This window comes from Acartia tonsa, chromosome 1, assembly GCF_053477335.1.
Source record: "Acartia tonsa isolate MP-2025a chromosome 1, ASM5347733v1, whole genome shotgun sequence".
In the NCBI taxonomy this organism is placed as follows: Eukaryota; Metazoa; Arthropoda; class Copepoda; order Calanoida; family Acartiidae; genus Acartia; species Acartia tonsa.
This window is the reverse complement of record NC_137260.1, coordinates 27,851,424-27,872,397: the sequence shown is the minus strand read 5'-3', so window position 1 is coordinate 27,872,397 and position 20,974 is coordinate 27,851,424. Positions and strand designations below refer to the sequence as shown.

Genomic DNA, 20,974 nt, shown 5'->3' with positions numbered 1-20,974 from the left:
TGCTTACGATGCCAGGGAGCCAAAAAGTCAGTGTCAGTGGTTTTAGAGCTTTTTTAGTTTTCAGGATAAAAATCTTTACATTTTTTTGCAATTTGCTCCACTTTTTGCTGATATCTTTCAACAGCAAAATAGTTAAGCCTTTAAAAGTACTTTTTTGTGTCTCTGTATTGTTTTAAACATAAGATAACTTGACCTTTACAACGTTTTATTATTATTACATAAATACATTTAAATTAACTCTATTAGTGTTGAATAAAAATCACGAAACCTCTTCTTGTGTAATTGATTAAATAAGATTTACAATAAAATTGGTTAAGGTTTGTTAATCTACATAGTATAAATGAAACATGCCTATTTTATTTTTGGAGAAAGGTATACCTATGAACATGTGGCTTAACTAAATATTACGATTTTGATAAGAAATTTTAAAAAATATGAAGATTTTTGTTTTTATGATTTACAAAAAAACCTGATTCATGACTGCAACCTTTATAATGAGACAGAGACCAAAAAATAAATAATATGCTTTTATTTTTATTTCTTTTGTAAGTCAGGGGGGGGGGGGGGAATAAATCGTTACGAAAAGTCTGTACGTCCATTTAAAACATGTTGCTTTTTAAAGATTTTATCAGCAGTTTTTTATGTGGTATAATTATCAAATTTATCTGATTTTTGGAATTCTGATCCCTATTACAACAATGTACAATGTTTTAAGCGAAACATATCTATAATCAAGTCCTAAAAATTTGAGTATGTCATTAAAGAGTATCCTGTATTTAAGTACTTTTGCAACTACTTACAATTTTGATACATTATAAATTTATATTCTGTTTTTCAGTTCTGACATTCTACAAGTGTTAATGTTTCGGATACCGTTTCAGAGCTTCTCTTTTATGGATGTTGTCATCCTCGTTATATTTATTTTTTCTTGTCAAATATGTATTATGGGGAAAATGGATTAATGTCCAAGTGACCTATCCATATAGACACACACATTATTGAAAACTAGTAATTCCAAATTCTGTTGGTCAAAATTAAAATTGACCAAAATTTGGCATTTTTTTAGCAAACAAATTTGCATAAACAAAAAAGGGCAAAAATAATAATAGTGTTGCAATTTCTCAATAATTGAATTGTAATTTTATCAATTTAATAATATTTGTTATGGTCTGTCTGTATAATAAAATAAAACGAGACCCTTGCTTCAAAAATTTACCCCTTTTCGTTTCCAAGTCCTCTAACCCTTCATGTTTCCTCCCCTATCTCCCCATTCCCTTTTTTTTGATGTTGGACTGCACTGTTATTGATATTCCTTCCCATTTTATTGCTCTCCTTAATACCACATTCACACGTCTTTTTGCACACATTTCAAGATGCAAAATTTAAAAAAACAATGAAATTTTGTATAATACAAATTGACTTTAATATTTGAAAAAATGTTTTTTAAGGACAACATTATTTTTTTCTTCATCTTATATAAACTTAGAAGTGGTGTGTTTTGCGTATTTCTTTCCTCCGTGCGTCACTTCCATCTAATCCTTCACCCTACCCCCCACTCAACTCTCTCCTTCCATTCCCCTTGTCCATGCGTTTTATGCGTAAAGTAGATGGCGTATACGCTGAGCTCCTATGAACCAACACGTACAACAAAACTTCAACTTTATATTTTAGTATTTACAAAACATCGCAAGAGTGACCCAGACAGAGAGATAGAGTCACGCGCGTGTACAGGATTTCAACCCCCCTTTACCCCCTTCTCCCACCCCCTTGAAGATAATCATAATTAAAAGTGAATTAATATAATTACTAAAAAATATTTATTACACACGTTGACATAATTAGTGAATATGTGATTTATGAATAAATATAACACTTAAATACCATAATGTTGGTATCATAATGTTATTTACATAACCATCATGTGAGATAATAATGAATAATTTTGATAATATCAACAACACCAAAAATATAAAAAATAATAATAATAAAATAATAACAATTTATTGTTATTTTGAGTGTGATCAGAGGCGATTTTGGCAAAATTTAGTTTTTTTGTTGAAGCCTTAATATGGTTATAAAGTAAAGTTTACTTGAAAATGAAATTATTTTGTGTGCATTTACTGTGTCTTGGGTCCCTGTTAGGATTCACTAACAATTTCACTCAAGCTCAAACTATTATTAAAAGGTAAGGTTTTTAATTCTAATTCAAATATTTTAATTTAAAAATTAATTAAGAACTATTTTTGAAAGAGGAGCAATGATAATCATAATACCACTTTTTAAAAAATATGTTTTTGAATGGTCTTACACTGCTTTATATTTTTTTTTAAAATAAGGAATCAAAGTTTTTTTTGTTTAAAAAAAGACTTGACATTTTATTTAAAGATAACTAAATCCTTAAAGTTTAGCCTTTGAATTTATATTTTATACTTCCTTGTCTTTAAACTATTTAGCCGTAGATCTTACACAAATAGAGACAATTCTAGATTAAAATTTAGAATTTTTTCATTTAAAAATTATAATTAAAATCAAAGTAAATATTTAAAATTCTGCTCTAATGAGTTACCTAATCAAATGCAAGGAAAATATTTTTTGCTTAAAATTAGGACGAGTTTAAAAATCAACAGACAATGTCATATTTCAATTTTTTATTATTAAACAAATCCATGTTGAATGGTAACATTCAAACTATTTGAGTTTATTGATTTAAAGATAAGAAAATGTTCATGCTTTAATTCTAACTCAAAGTATGGCTGAGCATGTAATTTTTTTAATGCTAAAGGTCTTTTTAAATCCAAGTCACTCTTGTTTATTATATTCTATTAATTAATTTTTTATGCATCTTTATAATTAAAATTGATTTTCATTCATGCATTTTTAAAGCATATTTTTAGTGCATTCAGGCTGACTATTTCTTTATTTCATAAAATAGCAAACTGTTTATTATTTTTTAGAAATTAGATAAAATAATCTTACAATATATTTAGTGCATATAAAGCAAGACTAATTTTGTTAAGACGATTCAGAATTTTATGTAAGTTACTTTACAATAGTGACGTAAGTAGTTCAGACCACGGTTTAGATTATATACATGGAGGGAGGGGACATTGGGCTGTTTATTACACTAGTCCCCAAAGTTTTATAATAACGTTTTCTTGTTTGTTGGCTTAACAACTTTGGAGACTTTTATTGAATTTTGATTGGTTAGTTCATTAAGTTGAGAGTCCAAACGTTTCAACCCTAATAATAATATCCACAGGGGTAATTTTAATTTTTTTTAGGGATGTATATAAATTTATCTGCAATTGCCTTATCCCTTAACTTTAGATCCTTGGATTATATAGTTGCGCTAATGCAAACGCAGTGACAATTTTTACTAACTATAATTCTAAATAAATAAATAACATGATATGCCAAAATAGTTACATAATAAAGTGCATTATTATATATCCACATGTAAATGGTAATATTTCATGTATAAATAAATATACCATATAATCAAATACAATTAGTTTGTCAGAAATTATACAATTTTTTGACTAGACGAATCTAATATATTATGTACATATGTTAAACCATATAGATAACATTTAAAATTTTATGATCTAGTTATAAAACAAAACAAAAATTTTTATCTGAAAATTCAAAAATGATTATTATTGAGACACATTATATTGTTTTTTTCTTCTTTTGTTTATTAAAAATGATGGAAGCAAAACTTTTTTCTGTGGATGAGTAATAAAATTTATTAAAATCTAATTTTGTCAAAACTTCATAATTTTGCTATTTTAGTTTCATTTTGCTAAGTTTAGGACATTTAATTTTCTTAAATTGGCTTTTCAAATTTTAAATAAGATTTCCAAATAGAAATGAAGTCATTGAGTCATTTTATTAATGTTATTCCAAATGCAATCTAAAATTAATCGGTGCTATTTGAAGGTATTGCCAGAGAGAGTTTTATTTTATCTCCCTACTATTTTCATCTTGGTTGGAAGCGCTAAACAAAAAATTTAGATTTTTTTGTTCTCTAAAAAGAGTGTGTGGTACCCTCTTCCAAAATAGTTTCCAGGACCTATGAGAAGCGTCATTGTAAAGTTGGACCATATCGGTTCAGCAGTTAGCGAGATCCTTCGGTCTAGATAGAAGACATATGCACACACAGATATCCTGTTAGTTTTTTATAAGGATAAAGTTCACTTCTAAAATCATTTTAAGTTTACGATAAAAAAATTTGAGGTATTGAAGTTGATGAAAAGTTAACCCCATATTCATGTGTGAAAATCTTCCCCTGATAGCTTGTAATTGCTTGTTAAATGGAAAGTAGTAAGGTTTTATTGTTTTTAAATTCTTTTTCCTTCAAGGGAAGCTTCAGATAGGTCCCAGGTTAATATCGACAATTTCTTCAAATTTAAGTCTTTCTGATCCTGTCAGAACCTCTAGATTATATCACAGCCGCTAGTGGGATTATGAAGTAAGACTTGCTTTCGCGCTTCCAAAAACATTTGGGGCGTTTACAGGACACAGATTAGATAAAAATATTTATCTTTCTCTTTCTCTTGATTGACTGATGGAAATTTTAAATTAGCATAAAAATGCTTCAGATCTTTTTTTTTGTGAAAAAGATTGCAGTTGATATTTAGAAATTAAAATTGCTTCAAATCAATTTTTTCGGGTTAGATTAAAATCTTTGATGACATTATATTTTGGTTTTATGATGCCTTTTTTTGGGAGTTAAAAAAAAGGAGTTGAATTTAGAGTAGCATAACAAATTCAAAAAAATTTCTGTTATATTTTACAGAATTAATAAACATTAAAATTTTTTCTAAAACAAATTTATATTGTATATTTTAAATAAGCCTTTATGTATGTATATTGTCAAACATAAAATCTATTTACAAGAACATGATAACGACATTTATCAAAATTTGGGCGGAGCCATATTTGTTCCAGACTCCCCTCCCTTAAAATATATTCCCCCCCCCCCTCTTCAAATATTTATTTTTGCTAATTTATCTTTTTGTTGTGCAGCTACTTTTAGATTTACTTTGTTAGTCAGTAGAAAATGTTTGTCTTTTAATACACTCTTTAAAAATCCCTTTTATTTTCTTCATTTCCATTTTGATCCCTTTTCCTTGCCTCTGTTGCATTTTGTAGGAAGAAAAACTAGGAAGATATTTTACCAAGGAGTAGGTAACTAAAAAGTTAGAGAAATAAAAGAAATATTTAAGATCAATACTTACAACAGAACTCATTTTTTGTTGCTTCAATATCTAATAATGAACCAAAGGATAAAAATAGATACAGGCTTAAAGGTGTAAAATATGAAATAATGGAGGATTTCTCTATATATTAAATTATACTGAACTCCGTAGTTTGTCAAGATGAAATAAAAAATCTAAAAGTTTTAAAAGTAGAAAAAGATAAGTTAGAAAAATAACACTAGTAAGGGAAAACGTTAACTGCCAACCTTTTAGAAAAATATACTTGGTTAAGAACCTTTGTTAATCTGAAAGTCTTGCCATGAGGAAATCCGTTGCATCCTGCAAGCTTTGAGTTTGATCTGAATAAGCAGTCAACAGTAGACAGACATGCATTCATGCCAAACTTATTTTTCATATTTTACAGTTTAGAAGATTGATGAAAATATTTTGTCCCTTGCAAAATCTATTAAATCATGACACGGTCATGTTTTTATCCTCCATTCTGTGAGATTTTATTAATTTTGATATTAAGTGTTATTTTTTACCCTTTGTACAATTATAAATAACCATCAAAATTTTTTAAGAATAGTGTAAAATTCAGGAACACTTAAAATTGAAAAGATATAATTTCTACCATGTATAACTTGGTATACTATTTAAATGGCTAGACTGATGCTAAACCTACTTGTCCTTGTTTGTTGCAGAGAGCTTCTTGCCATCATGCTTCCAACATTAAGGACAGAGCTAGGCTAATCATCGCAAAAAAAATCAGGGAAGCAGAGATAGATAAATGGCAGATTTGTTTATTTTTTATAAATCCAAGGATTACAAAATTATCTCATATTTTTCAAATATTTGTTTTGAGATTATTATCCCATCTACCTATCCTTTCTTTAATGTAAGCGTAAACATGATAGTGCAAAGGGAAAAAATATTCTCAACGCAACTAATTAACAGACATCAAACTTCTAAAAAGTTTAAAAAAGAAATAAACAACAGATTTATCAAAGAAATACTAATTTTATTCATTAGTCGATGCTTAAAAAATTTTAATCTGTACTTATGATAAATAATGAAAAACATTGTTAATTAAAAGTATTAGTCCTTCCCTGATATTTAATAAATAAATAATAAATAGTTTTACTATTGTGTTTTAAAATAAAGTTGAGCTTCCATTAAATGTCAATGCTTTTTGTTAAACTAAAATATATTTAGGAATCTTTTTGTATTCTTTCAGCTTTAAAAAAGCAAAAAACTATTTTGAATGAAATTTTAAAATTGAGATATTTGCTTCAAATATTTGAATTGCTGCTTAGTATTGCCATCACTTTTACAATAACTTTAGTAAAAATCTTTTTTTTAAATTTTGAGTTTTTGGTACCATTAAATATTTGGAAAGATTATTTGTGTTTTTAGAAATATGATAATTTCATACTTATTTTTTAATTACATGAAAATTTATCAGCTATATTTTGTTCCAAATTTTAAAACCAATCTAAACATTTTAAGTTTTCTAAATTGAAAAGGGCAAACTAATTGAATGGGGCAGGACAGCTATTAGATTATAATATTGTACATTTTTCTTATGCAAGCAGTTAGTAGCACAATCCTATTTCAAATATTGAAGTTGAAAATATTTCTGTTCTCTTGTATACTGTTTTTAATATTTTCCTGTATCTGACATCAGAATTAATGTTGAAAAATGTAAAATTGTTTTTTTACAAGTTGAACCCATCAAAATAATATATCTTTATTTCTATTTAAAATTTTAAGAACCAGCATGGTTATGCTTATTATTTAATCTTTTATGTAAAGGCCTTCCCTTTACATGTTTAAGATGAAATTGAAGAGATAGAAAATAATTCAACATCCCAACTTTAGTTAGAAGCAGAATCCTATTTAAATATTGCACCCAAGAAAGATTAAAGAAAGCCATGACTATTGTTGTTTAGAGTTGTATATTACCTCCTTGCCACTTAATCCCTTCTCTTTCTTCTTTTTCTATCTATTCCTCTCTCTCTCTCTCTCTCTAACCTTTTTTTCACTCACCCCTTGGCTGCCTCCTTTTCTCTCACAAAAAGTCCAACTTGTTCAGATGACATTTTCAGTTCATTTTCCTCCCTACCTCCCTCCTTCTCCCTCTTTTTATGGGGGAGTATCTCTCTCAAAGCTCTCTCATAAACCTTTTTGCATTTAATTCTGATTGTCCAACAATGCTTTGAACATCTAAAATGCAGAAAAAATTGTAAATTCATTATAAATGTTTAAAAAATGTTGGTTGTGTAGGTTTGTGTTGGTCCACTTGAATACAAATTACAAGTTACTGCTGTGGCAGTGGTAGTTGTGCAGCAATACTATTCCAGGCTTTTTAAAAGGAATCTCCCATATTTTTACTTATTTTTTTTCAACCATTATAGAACACTGTAGATTAAGTTAGACTCTAAAGTCTAAAATGTAGAAAAAATTGAATCCATAGAAAAAACAGATCACATAACAGATTCCTAGAATACAGTAATGATAAGATTTATGGTAAAAATGCCACATTTATCTCAATAAAGATTGCAGGGCTCGGCAACCGCGACTCAGCCACCCGTAAGCCTCAGGGAAAGGAACCTTATACAATTTTAAAAATCAGCTGTAAATCTAAACCTGACCCAAATATGGCCATCCCTCTGTTAAAAAAGATTTTAGGCATTCAAATGGGTTTAGACTTAAGGCTTAGCCTAGGCTGGCTTGCGGCTGCCAAGTCCTGAAAGATTGTTTTACGGGCAAGAATGGGCTACTTTTCATTTTTTTATTTTTATTTTACGAGTGTCCTATTATTGGCCTAAAAGAGATAACTTTACAAGTTAACATATCAAACACAAGATAAACAATTATGGAGAGGCTTATTTATTCATTACGCTTTATATAGACCTTACATTAACAGTTGTCCAAGGAATGATAAATTAGAACTTATTAATTTAATTATCTTATAACTATTGCAAAAAAGGAATATTAGATTTGAAGAAAAATAATTATGCCTTAAAGATAGATAACTATAATTATGTTGTTATGTTGTAAGTGTTGTCAAAGCACATTTATTATTCAATTAGACTGTTTGGGGCCAAACAGTTTCTATTTTTGATTTAAATTAAGTATCATTTTCCTTTTAAAGATTATAATCCAATGAAAAAATCACATATGGAGCAATTAAGACTTTATGGGCTCAGTTTGTGATTTTAACGCAGCAGTTGAAAACTTCGTAATTCTATTTACATCAATAGCATTATATGTATATTTATCAAAAATGTTCTCTTTCTAATAATTTTAATTGTGTTTGTGTATGTTTTAGTGTGATTTTGTGTGTGGAATTCTTTATGTGTAACTTATGTGTAATTTGTTTGTTTGTGTGTGTGTGTGTGTGTGTGTGTGTGTGTAGAGTATTTAACAATAGAATGAAATGATTTTATCATTTTATAATTAAAAAAGATGAAATATTCTCACATATCCAAATATTCAATTCAAATAATTATTTCAAAATTTAGTCTCTCATATTTAAAGTTTTAAACAAACAAAAAAAAGGTGATTTCCCTCATATTGCATTTGGACCACATATGAAATTAAAAAACATTATTTTTGTTGTTTAAATAAATAAAGTTAGGTTAAGTTAGTATGGGTTGTACCTAGTTGCTTAGTAATCCATAGGGTTACAGCCTCCTGCAGGGACTAGAAATACGTTTTTATTTAAAATAATTTAGTAGTCATCATAACTTAATAATTATAGAAATGATTAAAAGATGGATAAATCATCAAATTGCCATTAAAATTAATACGTAGATATATTATTAGATTTTCTTTTTACAATTTTAACAAAATTATAAAATAATAAATATATTAACATAAAACAAATTGAAAAAAATAACCTTGCCATTAAAGATCTGTTATTTGCCAAAAACTGAAATAGTCATCAGGCTTATTAAACTAAAACTCTGAATTTTATGAAAAGCATGAGCGTGCATATGAGGGAATGAGGGGGGGGGGGGTGTTATATACTACCCCATTATTTACAGGGTTTGTGTTCCCTCCTGCAAGAAAATCGTTAAAGGGGTGGGGGGCAAGTTAATTTCCCTAATATTTTTTTCATTATATATATAAACACAACTTATTTTTTAAACATCTTATTAATGGAATACAATACTTTCACTATTAAATATATCATCAGTTTCAATTAAGATGTAAAGAATAAGAGTTAAAAAGAATATATGTCTTTGCATTTTCAATCTTTTATCAGGGAAGGATGTGTTGTAAATTGTTAGTGCACGCCCTTCAATTAAAAACCAAAGACTTTGACAATATGACTTGTCTGCTTCAAAAGGCCTGCGGCTCTTTTACTCCGATTATCTACTGTCTTTTTTTTCTTTACTTTTCAGGGAAACACGGAGAGGTAAATCTATGCTAAAATAATTATTCCCCAATTTCCATCAAAGCTAAATTTTGCTCACGTATTTTATACTAATGAAGCAATGGAAGATAAATTTGTGTGTATTGACCTATCCCTCTATTCTTATTATTTTTTGTCCCTTATTGCATGGCAGAAATTCCCTCTTTCTCTCTTCCCCAGGGATGAAGGGTAGGTTACTACTAATTAAATAATTACTTAGATTTCAAAGCCAATCCTGTGTTAACTTTTAAAATCAAACATAAATATTCTTGTTGTTTACTTTATACTTATATATAATACCTAATAAAGATTTTAATGTGTTAGAGACTGTTTAATATCCAAGTTCAGCCTTACTTCCAGAAAGTATTTTAATCTTTTAAGTTTCATTTTGAAATACATTGGTTATTATTTTTGATTTGTTTAATCTAAGGTGAATTTCTAAATTCCTCTATCCTTGTTTTTTTCCGAATGATTTCAAGGTCCTGTTTTTCACATACTCACACATTTAAATTCAAAACCAATCCAAGGAAATTTAATGGAAGTGTAGTAGAAAGAAAGAGAGAGAAAGGGAGATCAAATCAGAAATCCTTATAAAGTAATAAAATATAAGGCAATGTATGTTTAACAAACCATATTAGTATGTAGTACCTTGTTCATTCAAATTTAAGGCTCGGCATCCGCTCATTTTGTAGTGTGGTTCGGTTGCAAATCTTCTGCTAAGGATTACTGACTTTAATCGTCTTTAGTTAAAATATCGGATTTCAGCTGCCTTTCTTTGAGTTTCTATTGCCTGCGGAAGCTTAAAATTGGACGGGTGGCTTAGTGTTAAAAAATGCAACTTAATTTAGCGGACGGGCTCCCATTAAAAAAATTGTTAATAAAATTAGTAAACAAACACTTATTTAAGTATGTAAATTATTTTAAAAGTAATGTTGTATTCGCATATTATCAAAGAAACCTTTTTAGCTCTTTAAGTACAGTATTATATGATTTTTAAGGCCAAAAAAATAAAATAATACTTATTTGTTTAAATTCGCAAACAATCATAACCAGAAGAAAATTTGTGGTCTAAAGTGGCGTAACTAATCTACTTATAATTATTTTAATTTGTTCTGAGAGAATTACGGCGTCCTTAATCCATTTCTTAATATGAGAAAAAATCGTTTAATCAGTGTATTTATTTAATCAATTTATTTTTATATCCTCATAATATTGCATGAAGTAAAATGTTTTTTTTAGTATTTTTTTGCCCTAATTTAATTTGTCTAAATTTCAAATCAGTTAAAAAAAAACACACATATTGAAATATATATCAATAGCATAATATTTCACTATATTTTAAATAAGTAGCACTCAGGGAGAAAGGGATCAGCGTCAGTTTAACTGATTTACAACTCTCCTATTCATCCTGAAATAGTCAATTTTCACGCATATAGCCAATAAGAGTGGAGATATATTTACATCTAATGTCTCATCCCCGAATCCCTGTTGATACTACTCCTATGGGCACACACACACACACACACACACACACAGAACATAAAACAAGGAAATCACGGTTTTGGAAGCATGCAACCAAATCATGGCTCACAGATGCCCATGGATCCTATAAACTTACAAGATTAAAAAATTTGGGTTCGTATACATTTCTTACCTTATTGTTACTGTTGTATTTCTACAAAATAAGGCCTTCTACTATACTGTTATAACAATCATTTCAAAGTTCTATAACCAGGCGTGGTGAATATGGATTATATATTTGTTGTTATATCACAATCAAATTTATATGGGGAAGGAAATAAATTTTATATTCAGGTGGTTACAGCGTCTACCAATCATAAAAAATGAACGCATCAAAAACTTAAAAACCAAATTTAACAAGCCGAAAAAAGGATTGATATCTACCTTTGATATTATATAACATTTTTTTATTTATTTTATATCTAACAAAAATCAAATAACATTTTAAGTGTAAAAATCCTTTTTATAATCAAAACGTTTGGGAAACACTTGACATATTTTCTCTTAATCCTTTTTAATTGGAATTTAAGTTACTCTATAATTAGCAATATTTTTATTATCCATTTTTTTATAGTAGCGAAGCTACTTCAACTAACTTTGAATCTTTGTTCACTCGTCTGTCTTTAGTTAGTGCTATTGATGAAAATATTGAATTCTTAAGTGTTATGCTAGATTCATTTTCTTGGTAAAAATTTTCCCGCAGTCTATCCTTCTAGTAAGCTATGGTGAGGATTTGAATTCTATTAAAGATAAGTAAATTTATTAGCTGGTATTATAGATAGGTGTCAGAATTTTTTAACAACTTCCATTATCAAGTCTTTAATTCTATATCTTTTTTGTTTATATCCAGTAAACTGTATTAACAAGCTAAGGTGCATATGGGTGTTTCCATGAGAAAAGAAATATTTTTCCCTCGAAAATATAAAACCTATATGTATGTATGTATGTGTATGTTGTGATAATTGTTGTGCCGACCTCTGACTGTGTCGACCTCTCTGGATGGCAATAATTGCTTCCACAATTCACTATGCAAATTTCACTAAACTGAAATATTTTAAGAGGTTGCTAAGTGTGTTTTTTAGGGCCAATTTTTCGCCCTCACTCAAAAAATGTCTAATCATTGTATAAAATACTGTAAAAAAAATTTATCTTGATATCCTGAAACTTCTTTTTTCTTCTTCAAAACTATAGGTAATTACATCAATAATCTAAGGCAGATGTAAATTATAAATAAACTTCTAAAAAAATTTAATACAAAAGAAGGTGTATCAACTATTTTTTTTATAGCTAGCCGGTTCTTTTAGTAAGTAGTAGATGTAAAATTTTTCATAGAATTCAGATATGCAATCGGTTTTTTTGTAGACCTCTTATTTTTAAAGTAATTTAAGTTTAAAAAAAAAAAAATTAAGTCGATTTTAAGGTACTAAAATGCAACAAAAAAAAGAAAGAAAATGGTCATTATGAACAAAAATAGTAAGATCTTTAATTTGACACCTTACTTTTTCAATTCTGTCAGGTAATTATTGAAAAAATCGATTTTTTTAAACCCACGAGAATAAAAACTTTGAACTTAATTTTATTATTTCACAAATAAAAAAATATGGGTTCATATATACCATTAGAATCAGAAAAATATTACGAATCCATTGTAAGCAAAATTAAAAAAAAAAAAGTTTACAATATAGTATATAAACTACAATAAAAGGAATTATATGAAAATATCATATTATGTTGTACAGGCAACGTCTTAATTCTTCAATTGAGTATAAAAATGGGAAGGGAGTAAAGAGGGGGTAAAGAGGGGGTAAAAAAGGGAAGACAATAGTGTTGTCTGAACAAAAAAAATAATTGGCCATTTCTGTAATTTTTTAATTTTTTAATTTTTTTCAATTTTGCTTACAATGGATTCGTAATATTTTTCTGATTCTAATGGTATATATGAACCCATGTTTTTTATGTCTGTTTGAGAAAATATTTAGGTCTAAAGTTTTTATTATACCGAGGTTAAAAAAATAGATTTTTTCAATAATTACTCAACAGAATTTTAAAAGTAAGGTGTCAAATTAAAGATCTTACTATTTTTGTTCTTACTGACCATTTTCTTCTTTTATTTTGTTGCGTTTTAGTACCTTAAAACCGACTTAATTATTTTTTTTAAAAACTTAAATTACTTAAAAAATAAGAGGTCTACAAAAAAACCGATTGCATATTTGAATTCTATGAAAAATTTTACATCTACTACTTACTAAAAGAACCGGCTAGCTATAAAAAAAAAAGTTGATACAACTTCTTTACAAATTTGTTTTTTGGGTAATTTTTTAGGTTATGGTCAAAAGGTAATGATGACAGCTAATTTCGGCAGCTTTTTGTTATTTTACCCCCTATAACAAACACTTATTTTCACAAGTAGACAGGCACACACACACACACGCACACACTAAGACCCAAAACTATTTTTAACCCTGGAAAAGTAGCCAGAACAAATATGTGGTCTTAAAATGGGTTTGTCAAGAGGGTTTGATAAAGGTAAAAAATTGTTAAAAATAGAAGTTTCTTTATATAAAGTCAATACCCTGTCTAAAAAAGCTACTTTATAACTTTGTATGTTTGTATGTCTCTTCGTCACTTTATCCAAATAAGTTTATTGCATTGTCATGATGTAATTGCTGCGCTACTTATGGACACAAAGTACTAAATTTACAAAAGTTTTTATGTGCGAATGAAACTACCAATACAAATTCAATTGTTTTTTAAACTTTACAGCAGTGAAAACCTTTTAAATAAAATAAATTATTATCTGCCAACACGAAACCCTTTTGTATCTATGGCCCTAATACCAGATTAGGAGAGTGTTATCCTGTAATATAGGTGTTGTATCTGTGTAATTGAAAGAAAATTGTACTACACACTAATTTTCTTTTTTTGTTCTCTTTCCCTTCCTCCTTTCCTTCCACGCTCCGCCTCGAACCTAACATCTCTGGTTCCGTGTAAAAATGACTGACCTTACGCATTCAAAACACTGACACGCACAGACACACACACACACAGAAACTTTACAATACAAAAGCACACTCATTCACCAATTGTGCGCCAATTACAAATGACCGAAATGAATTTCCGTAAAGTGAAAAGAAAGAGAGGCAGGGTGCTAGGGAATATTAGACTGTAAATTATACTAGTACCCAAAGTGTATAACATGCTCTCGTAATCATTGGCTTAAAAATTTTGGTTTTATCTTGATTGGTTGGTTTAAACTTGCAGTGTCCAAACTTGTTAACAACCTATCTTTATATAGATAAAAAATAATTATATGTATTTTCATTGGTGCTGTACATCAATATTTCGTCTTTTCCCTTAAGTTCCCTGGCTAAAAGGGGTTATACCAGAAATTTGTAAGAAAGGTAGAGAGAGAGGTTTTTGTTAAGTTCAGGAAGGAAGGAAGAAAAACATTTGTGTGTGTGTGTTTATGTGTGTGTGTGTGTGATTATTATGTTTGTGTAGGTTAGAAAAAAGAAAAAGAAAAAATACAAATTTCTAAAATAAAATACCGCCCAAACTATCTTATTGATACATGAATCCAGTGAAAATGTCGCTTTTAAAAGTTAAATTTTTATTAATTTCTGAGACAATATGATATTCCTTTAATGGACCTCTTGGTCCGCATGGAATTAAAACAATCAAATCAAACCAATTATTATGGACATTTTGATTGGTCGAAAAATGTAGGAAACACATTTTCTCAAGAAAAAATATTTCCTGATTTTTATGAAAAACTTAACCCTTTGATAAAGGAAGTATTTGTAGTTTTTAGAGTGACTTTATTTCCAAAGAATCTTTTTGAATACTAATTAGGCTAGCCTAATATCGAGCTGTGATTCCTAAGTTACAAAGAATTATAGGTTAATGTGTAGCCCAGCTTTTGTTTTAGTATACAAAATATGTACTTGTTATCATATGTATACTAAATTTACACTTTCATTGCAAGATTAATTTCCAACATTTTTACAGCATTTAAAAATTTTCAAGTTAGGTCGTAATCTTAATATCAACAATTTAATGCATTGATTTGGCGTACATTTTCACTAGTCTATCTTGAAAATTGAACATCATATAAAATTGGTTATTTTGAAATGTTTTACTATAGTACTTTTTATGTCAACCTACATATTATGAAAATTAACGGTGATAACAGAAAATTGATCGACAAGGCGTTATTCTAATAAATTTAAGACTGTCAGCTTATGTAGGTAATAGTAATACCATAAACTTAATGTACCCTGTAAATGCTGTACAAATCATTACAAAGGTCTAATCGATCTTAAATTCGCTCATGAGACAAGAAAAAGAGTAATTAAGCAATTAGAGAGGATATGTGCGCACAGAAATACACAGAATCACACACACAGAAATAATCCTCTAACCTTGGGCTACACAGAAAATGAATGTAAATAAAGAATAATCAAATTTGTGGACTGATTTTATAGCCAAAGGGACTCAGACTTTTTACTCAAGAGAAAATTGTAATGAAAAGGTCATTTGTATTTATTCATTAACAAGGATGACAATATTCATAACTAGTAAAGCTGAGCATTTAAAACAAATATGAAATATGCAATTATATAATAGATGCTGATTGACAAGGAAAATCTTAGCAAGAAATGCTGAAAATTATCTTAAATAGCAGCCAATTAAAAAATGTAACTGAAAAATCTCCCATTGTGCAATTGACGGACAAAGCGAAAAAAAGAGTAGATGATTATTATTCAGGGGAATATTCAGCCTTCTGTGTTATATAGCAGCCGAGTAAATCACATTACCCAATATGACTCGGAGATGGGCAGATGATATAAGCTACTTTAGAGCTTTGTAACTAAAAATGATGTAATTATGTACCTTTTAACATTTTTTTTGACATCCAAACTTTCTATCTATTAACCGAACAAAAAGTGTCAAAATGTAATCTTTTAACACTTAGACTCTAATTTGAAATCACTCAAATGAAAAAATTGATTTTTTTGTGTGTGTTTATTATCATTCAAAAATTTTGAAATTTGTTGAGGTGCAGGAATATAATGTTAGACAAATTCTGGATTAAGTTCAACATACGAAGAATAAATTAAGACTATAGTCTGCTAGTGGCTCTAGGAAGTACAATCTTAGTTTAATTAACTTGGGCCAGATAGTTGTCTAGATTATATATCTATACTTTATTTTTCGTAAGCTTCCTGTAAAATGCCCTTTTTCGTATGTCCGACTTGATGCAAAATTTCCTTGAAAATATGTAAAAATTTGTCTCCTAATATCTCTAGTGCCAAGATCATATAATAATGAAAAGAATAGACTTAAACATTTTCAATATTTACACATATTTTAATCTTTAAAGTTCAGCGTTTCTATAAGCATATTACGATTTCTAAACTACACAATTTCCTTTTATAGTAGTGTGGCTACTCTATAATTGGAAACAATGGACTAGGGCCACTAGGGGCGAGTAAGCAATATTTTCATAAAAGAAACCATGCCTATTTGCATAGTGTCTAAAAACTGTAAGAAAAATGTAAAATGTTACCTATGTGAGTTTAATATTTGACCATGACACGATAAAGATTATAAATCCCCCATCATATTCATGTCAATCAAACAGATACACAATTGTTACATTAATGTTTTGTACATTTTAAATTTTTTGTTATGTAATAAATATGTCAATAATTAAAGACATTATTATTAGTAATAGCAAAAGTATATGAACTTTATTTAAGATATAAATGAACGGACATCCAATATTGTTCTTTTTGATAAAATTAAAAGTTTTAGAATAAGATATTAATCAAAATGTACAATACATGACAGACTAATGTGGACCATCCTATAAAACTAACAAAATGCCTGGATGCTATCTTTACACACACACACACACACACACATACACAGGCACACACACACACACACATACATACAGGCACACACCCTATCAATAAACAAGACCGACTCAAATACACAAAAGTAGATGATATAAAGATAATTTCAAAAAATCTTCATAAAAGACCAAAGAAAATTTTAAGATTTCATTTTGTAGTTTAAATTATTAAAGATTAAACAAATCTTCTTGAAGTAGTAATTGCTGATAGGGAATAAATGCATAAAACGCACACATACAAAAATATTTTCACATGACTATAGTTAAAGCATCAATAAATCGACAGCAAAAGTTGGGATGATCCATTTAAAAGCTTTAAGCTAATCCCAAGCGATGCATGCATTGCAAATCAAAAATGTTTAGTTTATACTGTTGATGTTTATGCTTTATTAAATCTTAAAACAAATAATAAGATAGTAGTTAAATGTGTTTAAATTGTTTGGTTTATGTTTGTCACCAAATACCACTGGACCAAATGGTTTAAATCTTTCAGGTTTAAAGTTTTCTTTGTAAATTGATTAAAAGATGGCGCTAAATGTATTTTAGGTGACCTATGTATAGTATATAATATGTATTTATAATATAGTTGGGTATAGGCAAAAAAACTTCTCCTTCACATATTGATTTAAGTTTTATCTTTCATCTTTTAAAAATCATATTTAGTCAAAGTTTATTGATATAAAATTAAGAATTTGAGTGATGTAAACTTATTATTTTTTGTATTTATATGATACTTTTAACTCTTCTGTAAGTTATAATCTTCATTTACAAGTTCGGGGATATGTAATGACATTCTAGATTGTCTTTTAAGGCAAGAAGATGCAGTATCAGCCTCCCAACCGTAATACGTGGACGTGGAAAAAATGAATATTCATATTATAATTCAGTGAAGACTCATTCATTCAACACAAACTAAAGAATAGGAGAGAAAGATGGATGGTTAGGCTGAGTGGGGGGGGGGGGGTGGTAGTGGGGGAGGGAAACACATTCTTAAGGGAAAGTTGAAAATGGTAGGAAGAGTTGGAATCAAAGCAAAAGGAACAAATAAGTTAAATGACTTAAATCTAATTTTATTTTTAAAAATATCATTAGAAAATATGTTGCTTAAGACAAAAAAAAATTACAACCTTATATAATAAAATAAAGCAAAGATACTGTAATGAGATATATAATGTATGTTTAAAAGAAAATATAAATTAACAATAGTTTTAACATTTTAAGTCTATACGCTAATCCATGATTCCTGAATTGAATGATTTTCTTAACACAAAACACAAATAGGCACAAAATGTTAAAAAGTTAATTCATCGGCTTGTATCATAATGATTTATTGGAGGAAATTTACACAATAAATAAATATATTAACTATAGATTTTATATGCAAATTTATTTATTTTATATGAATAGATGCAAAAAGCTTTTGCTAATAACATGTCTTATTTTTTACCATTACTTGGCAGCTGCAAGCTTTTACTGTGTCATGACTGCGACTGCTAATTGTTAAAAATCTAATACTTCTGCTGATTTTTGAAGAGCTGCAATAGATTAAATTATTTGAGCTGCTGATTTTTGCAGCTGTGACTGCAGATTGTCTATAATCTTAAGTTTGTTGACTTGCATGCTTACAAAATTTAAATTTAACTTGGAAGTTAAAATGTTTCCGTTTTAAAACGTTAATTCATATTTTTATTATAGGTATGTTAGAAGTTATCCTTTGGTTGAAAATATAAAGTAATGTTAACAACCTTTAGTATGTGTAAAAATTGTAATTTTTATTTAAAATTTAAAAAACATTAAACTTCAAATTTAAAATTCCATTTTTTGACATTTAGAAAAAAATTGAAGTTTATGTAAATTATAATTTAAATTTTTGTACATTGTCACATAATTACTACGATAACAACACAACTTTTTTTCCTGGAAATTTTCAACTTTTTCCAGCTTCTGTGTGTGAGTATGTGTGTGTGTCCCCTTTGGCTTTTTAAAAACAGAGATTAAATTTGCTTCCTTATAGAAGGGTTCAATTACTGGATGTGAAGGATAAGTAAATGGGAAAATCATTAATTAAATAACTATAATTTTTATAATTTTCTGCATGTAGTAAATCCTTAAAAAAAATATATTTTATAAATAGCGATTTATTAAACTTTTCTCATTTTTTTCCCCAAAAAAGCAAATTGATCTAATTGGATTTTCTTTTTTAAAAAATTATTTTGACACTTTGCGGCATAATATACTCTCTTTTATTTGATTTACTGGTGTGCGTGTGTACAACAATTCCCACCAATCAACCAACCAACCTAACAAAAGTAAAGTGTCATCGAAATTTATTTTTTTGAAACCAATTTACTTTTTAATTTGTTGATTTATGACAATTTTGTTTGTGTGTGTAAGGTGTATATATAATTTAATAATCCTAAATGTCAAAGTTAAGTAAAAAATGGATGGATTATATGCATTTAAGAATAATCTGCATTTAGCACAAAAACTTTGTATGTTTTAAAACAAAATTTAAGTTTTCAAATCTATATTATCTTTTTTACTTTTTAAACTTAAAGTTTGACTTTTAAACTACATTCTTAATTCATAATTATAAGCTTGATTTAAGAAGAGGTATTATTCTTTAATCATCTTTATTTAAATATCATCTTTATTTAAATTACTGTGGAATACTTAGACACATATAGATGCATATAATTTTTTCAATGTTTTGGAACCAGGTTCTTATCCAATTTATTTTCATATTTTAAAAGTACAAAATGAGAATAGATAAAATTCTTTTTAAAAACTGGTAGCCAGGAGCTGATTTTAATTGCAGTTTGTGGGATAACTCAACTACTAGCTAGGCCTTTACAGTGTGGTTGTTTGTCTTTTTTTGAAAGAGCGTAGCTACTCTTTATATAAAATCTGATCTAGTGATATTCTTAATATTAATTCGACAACAAAATCACTTTTTAAAAGTCTTCATTTTTACTCTTGTTTGTGTTTACAACTTTAGCATTTGATAAATTTATTTATCTTCCTTGGACCTGAGTGTTCTTTTTATTATGTTTGGTTACTACATACAAATAAATGCAAAATATTTTATGTAAACAGGTTGGGAATAGATAGGTAGATGGATAGAGAGATGGATAGATAGATAGACAGAAAGATTAAGAACGCAAGATGTAATGTTGTTATGGATGTTTAATCTTTAAGTCTCCATTGTTTATTTAGAAAAATCATATCTTATCATACTTACGAAGACCACTAATTTTTGATTTTATATTCAAGATTTAAGAAAGGGGATGGGGGTGGGGGGGGGGGGTGGAGTTATACCCATTAATCCCCCCAATTGGCTAAATTTGTATATTTACATACGTCCAATTATATAAAGTAGTAAGGATTTTTCTGTAGCCTAAGATCTGGTTAATATATATATACTGGCAGATGCAACCCTATTATATACGGGCTATGTATTCAAAGCGGTAAGAAGGGGGCAGAAAAACTGATTTAAACCATCTCAAACTTAAATCTAAAAATACAATAGCAAAAAAAAACCGGGGCCTATGTGAAGCTTCCCTATAAAGGAGAAATCAATCAGTTCAGTAGTTAATAATATCTTAAGCTTAAGACAAAAAAAAACCTGACTACTTTATTTAACAGGATGTTTAATTTTTACACTTTTTTTAATGTTAAGAAATATTAAACATTAAACACCTTTAAATTATATTATTTGATATATCTTAAAATTGAAAAAATAGTTGAAATATGATTGCACTAAACTAAAAACGCCTATACTTTAATATCACGCCATAATTACATTTTTTGAATGTTGCAAATATTTTTCTATGCTGCTTAGGGCTTTCGATTCTGATGAAAACATGTGAGGGGTTGGGGGCTATATTAAGAAACATTTTAAAAATTATA

The 20,974-nt window shown here is 28.2% G+C and overlaps 1 protein-coding gene across 1 annotated transcript in view; it reads left to right on the top strand.

Moving 5' to 3' along the window:
* The first annotated feature begins 1,690 nt into the window (after positions 1–1,690).
* LOC145316538 (uncharacterized) overlaps positions 1,691–20,974 on the top strand; it is a 249,816-nt gene continuing 230,532 nt past the window's right edge. The window contains exon 1 of the mRNA XM_080157114.1: positions 1,691–2,185. Coding sequence (XP_080013240.1) covers positions 2,097–2,185 — 89 coding nt within the window. The 5' untranslated portion in view covers positions 1,691–2,096. The remainder of the gene's footprint in view (positions 2,186–20,974) is intronic.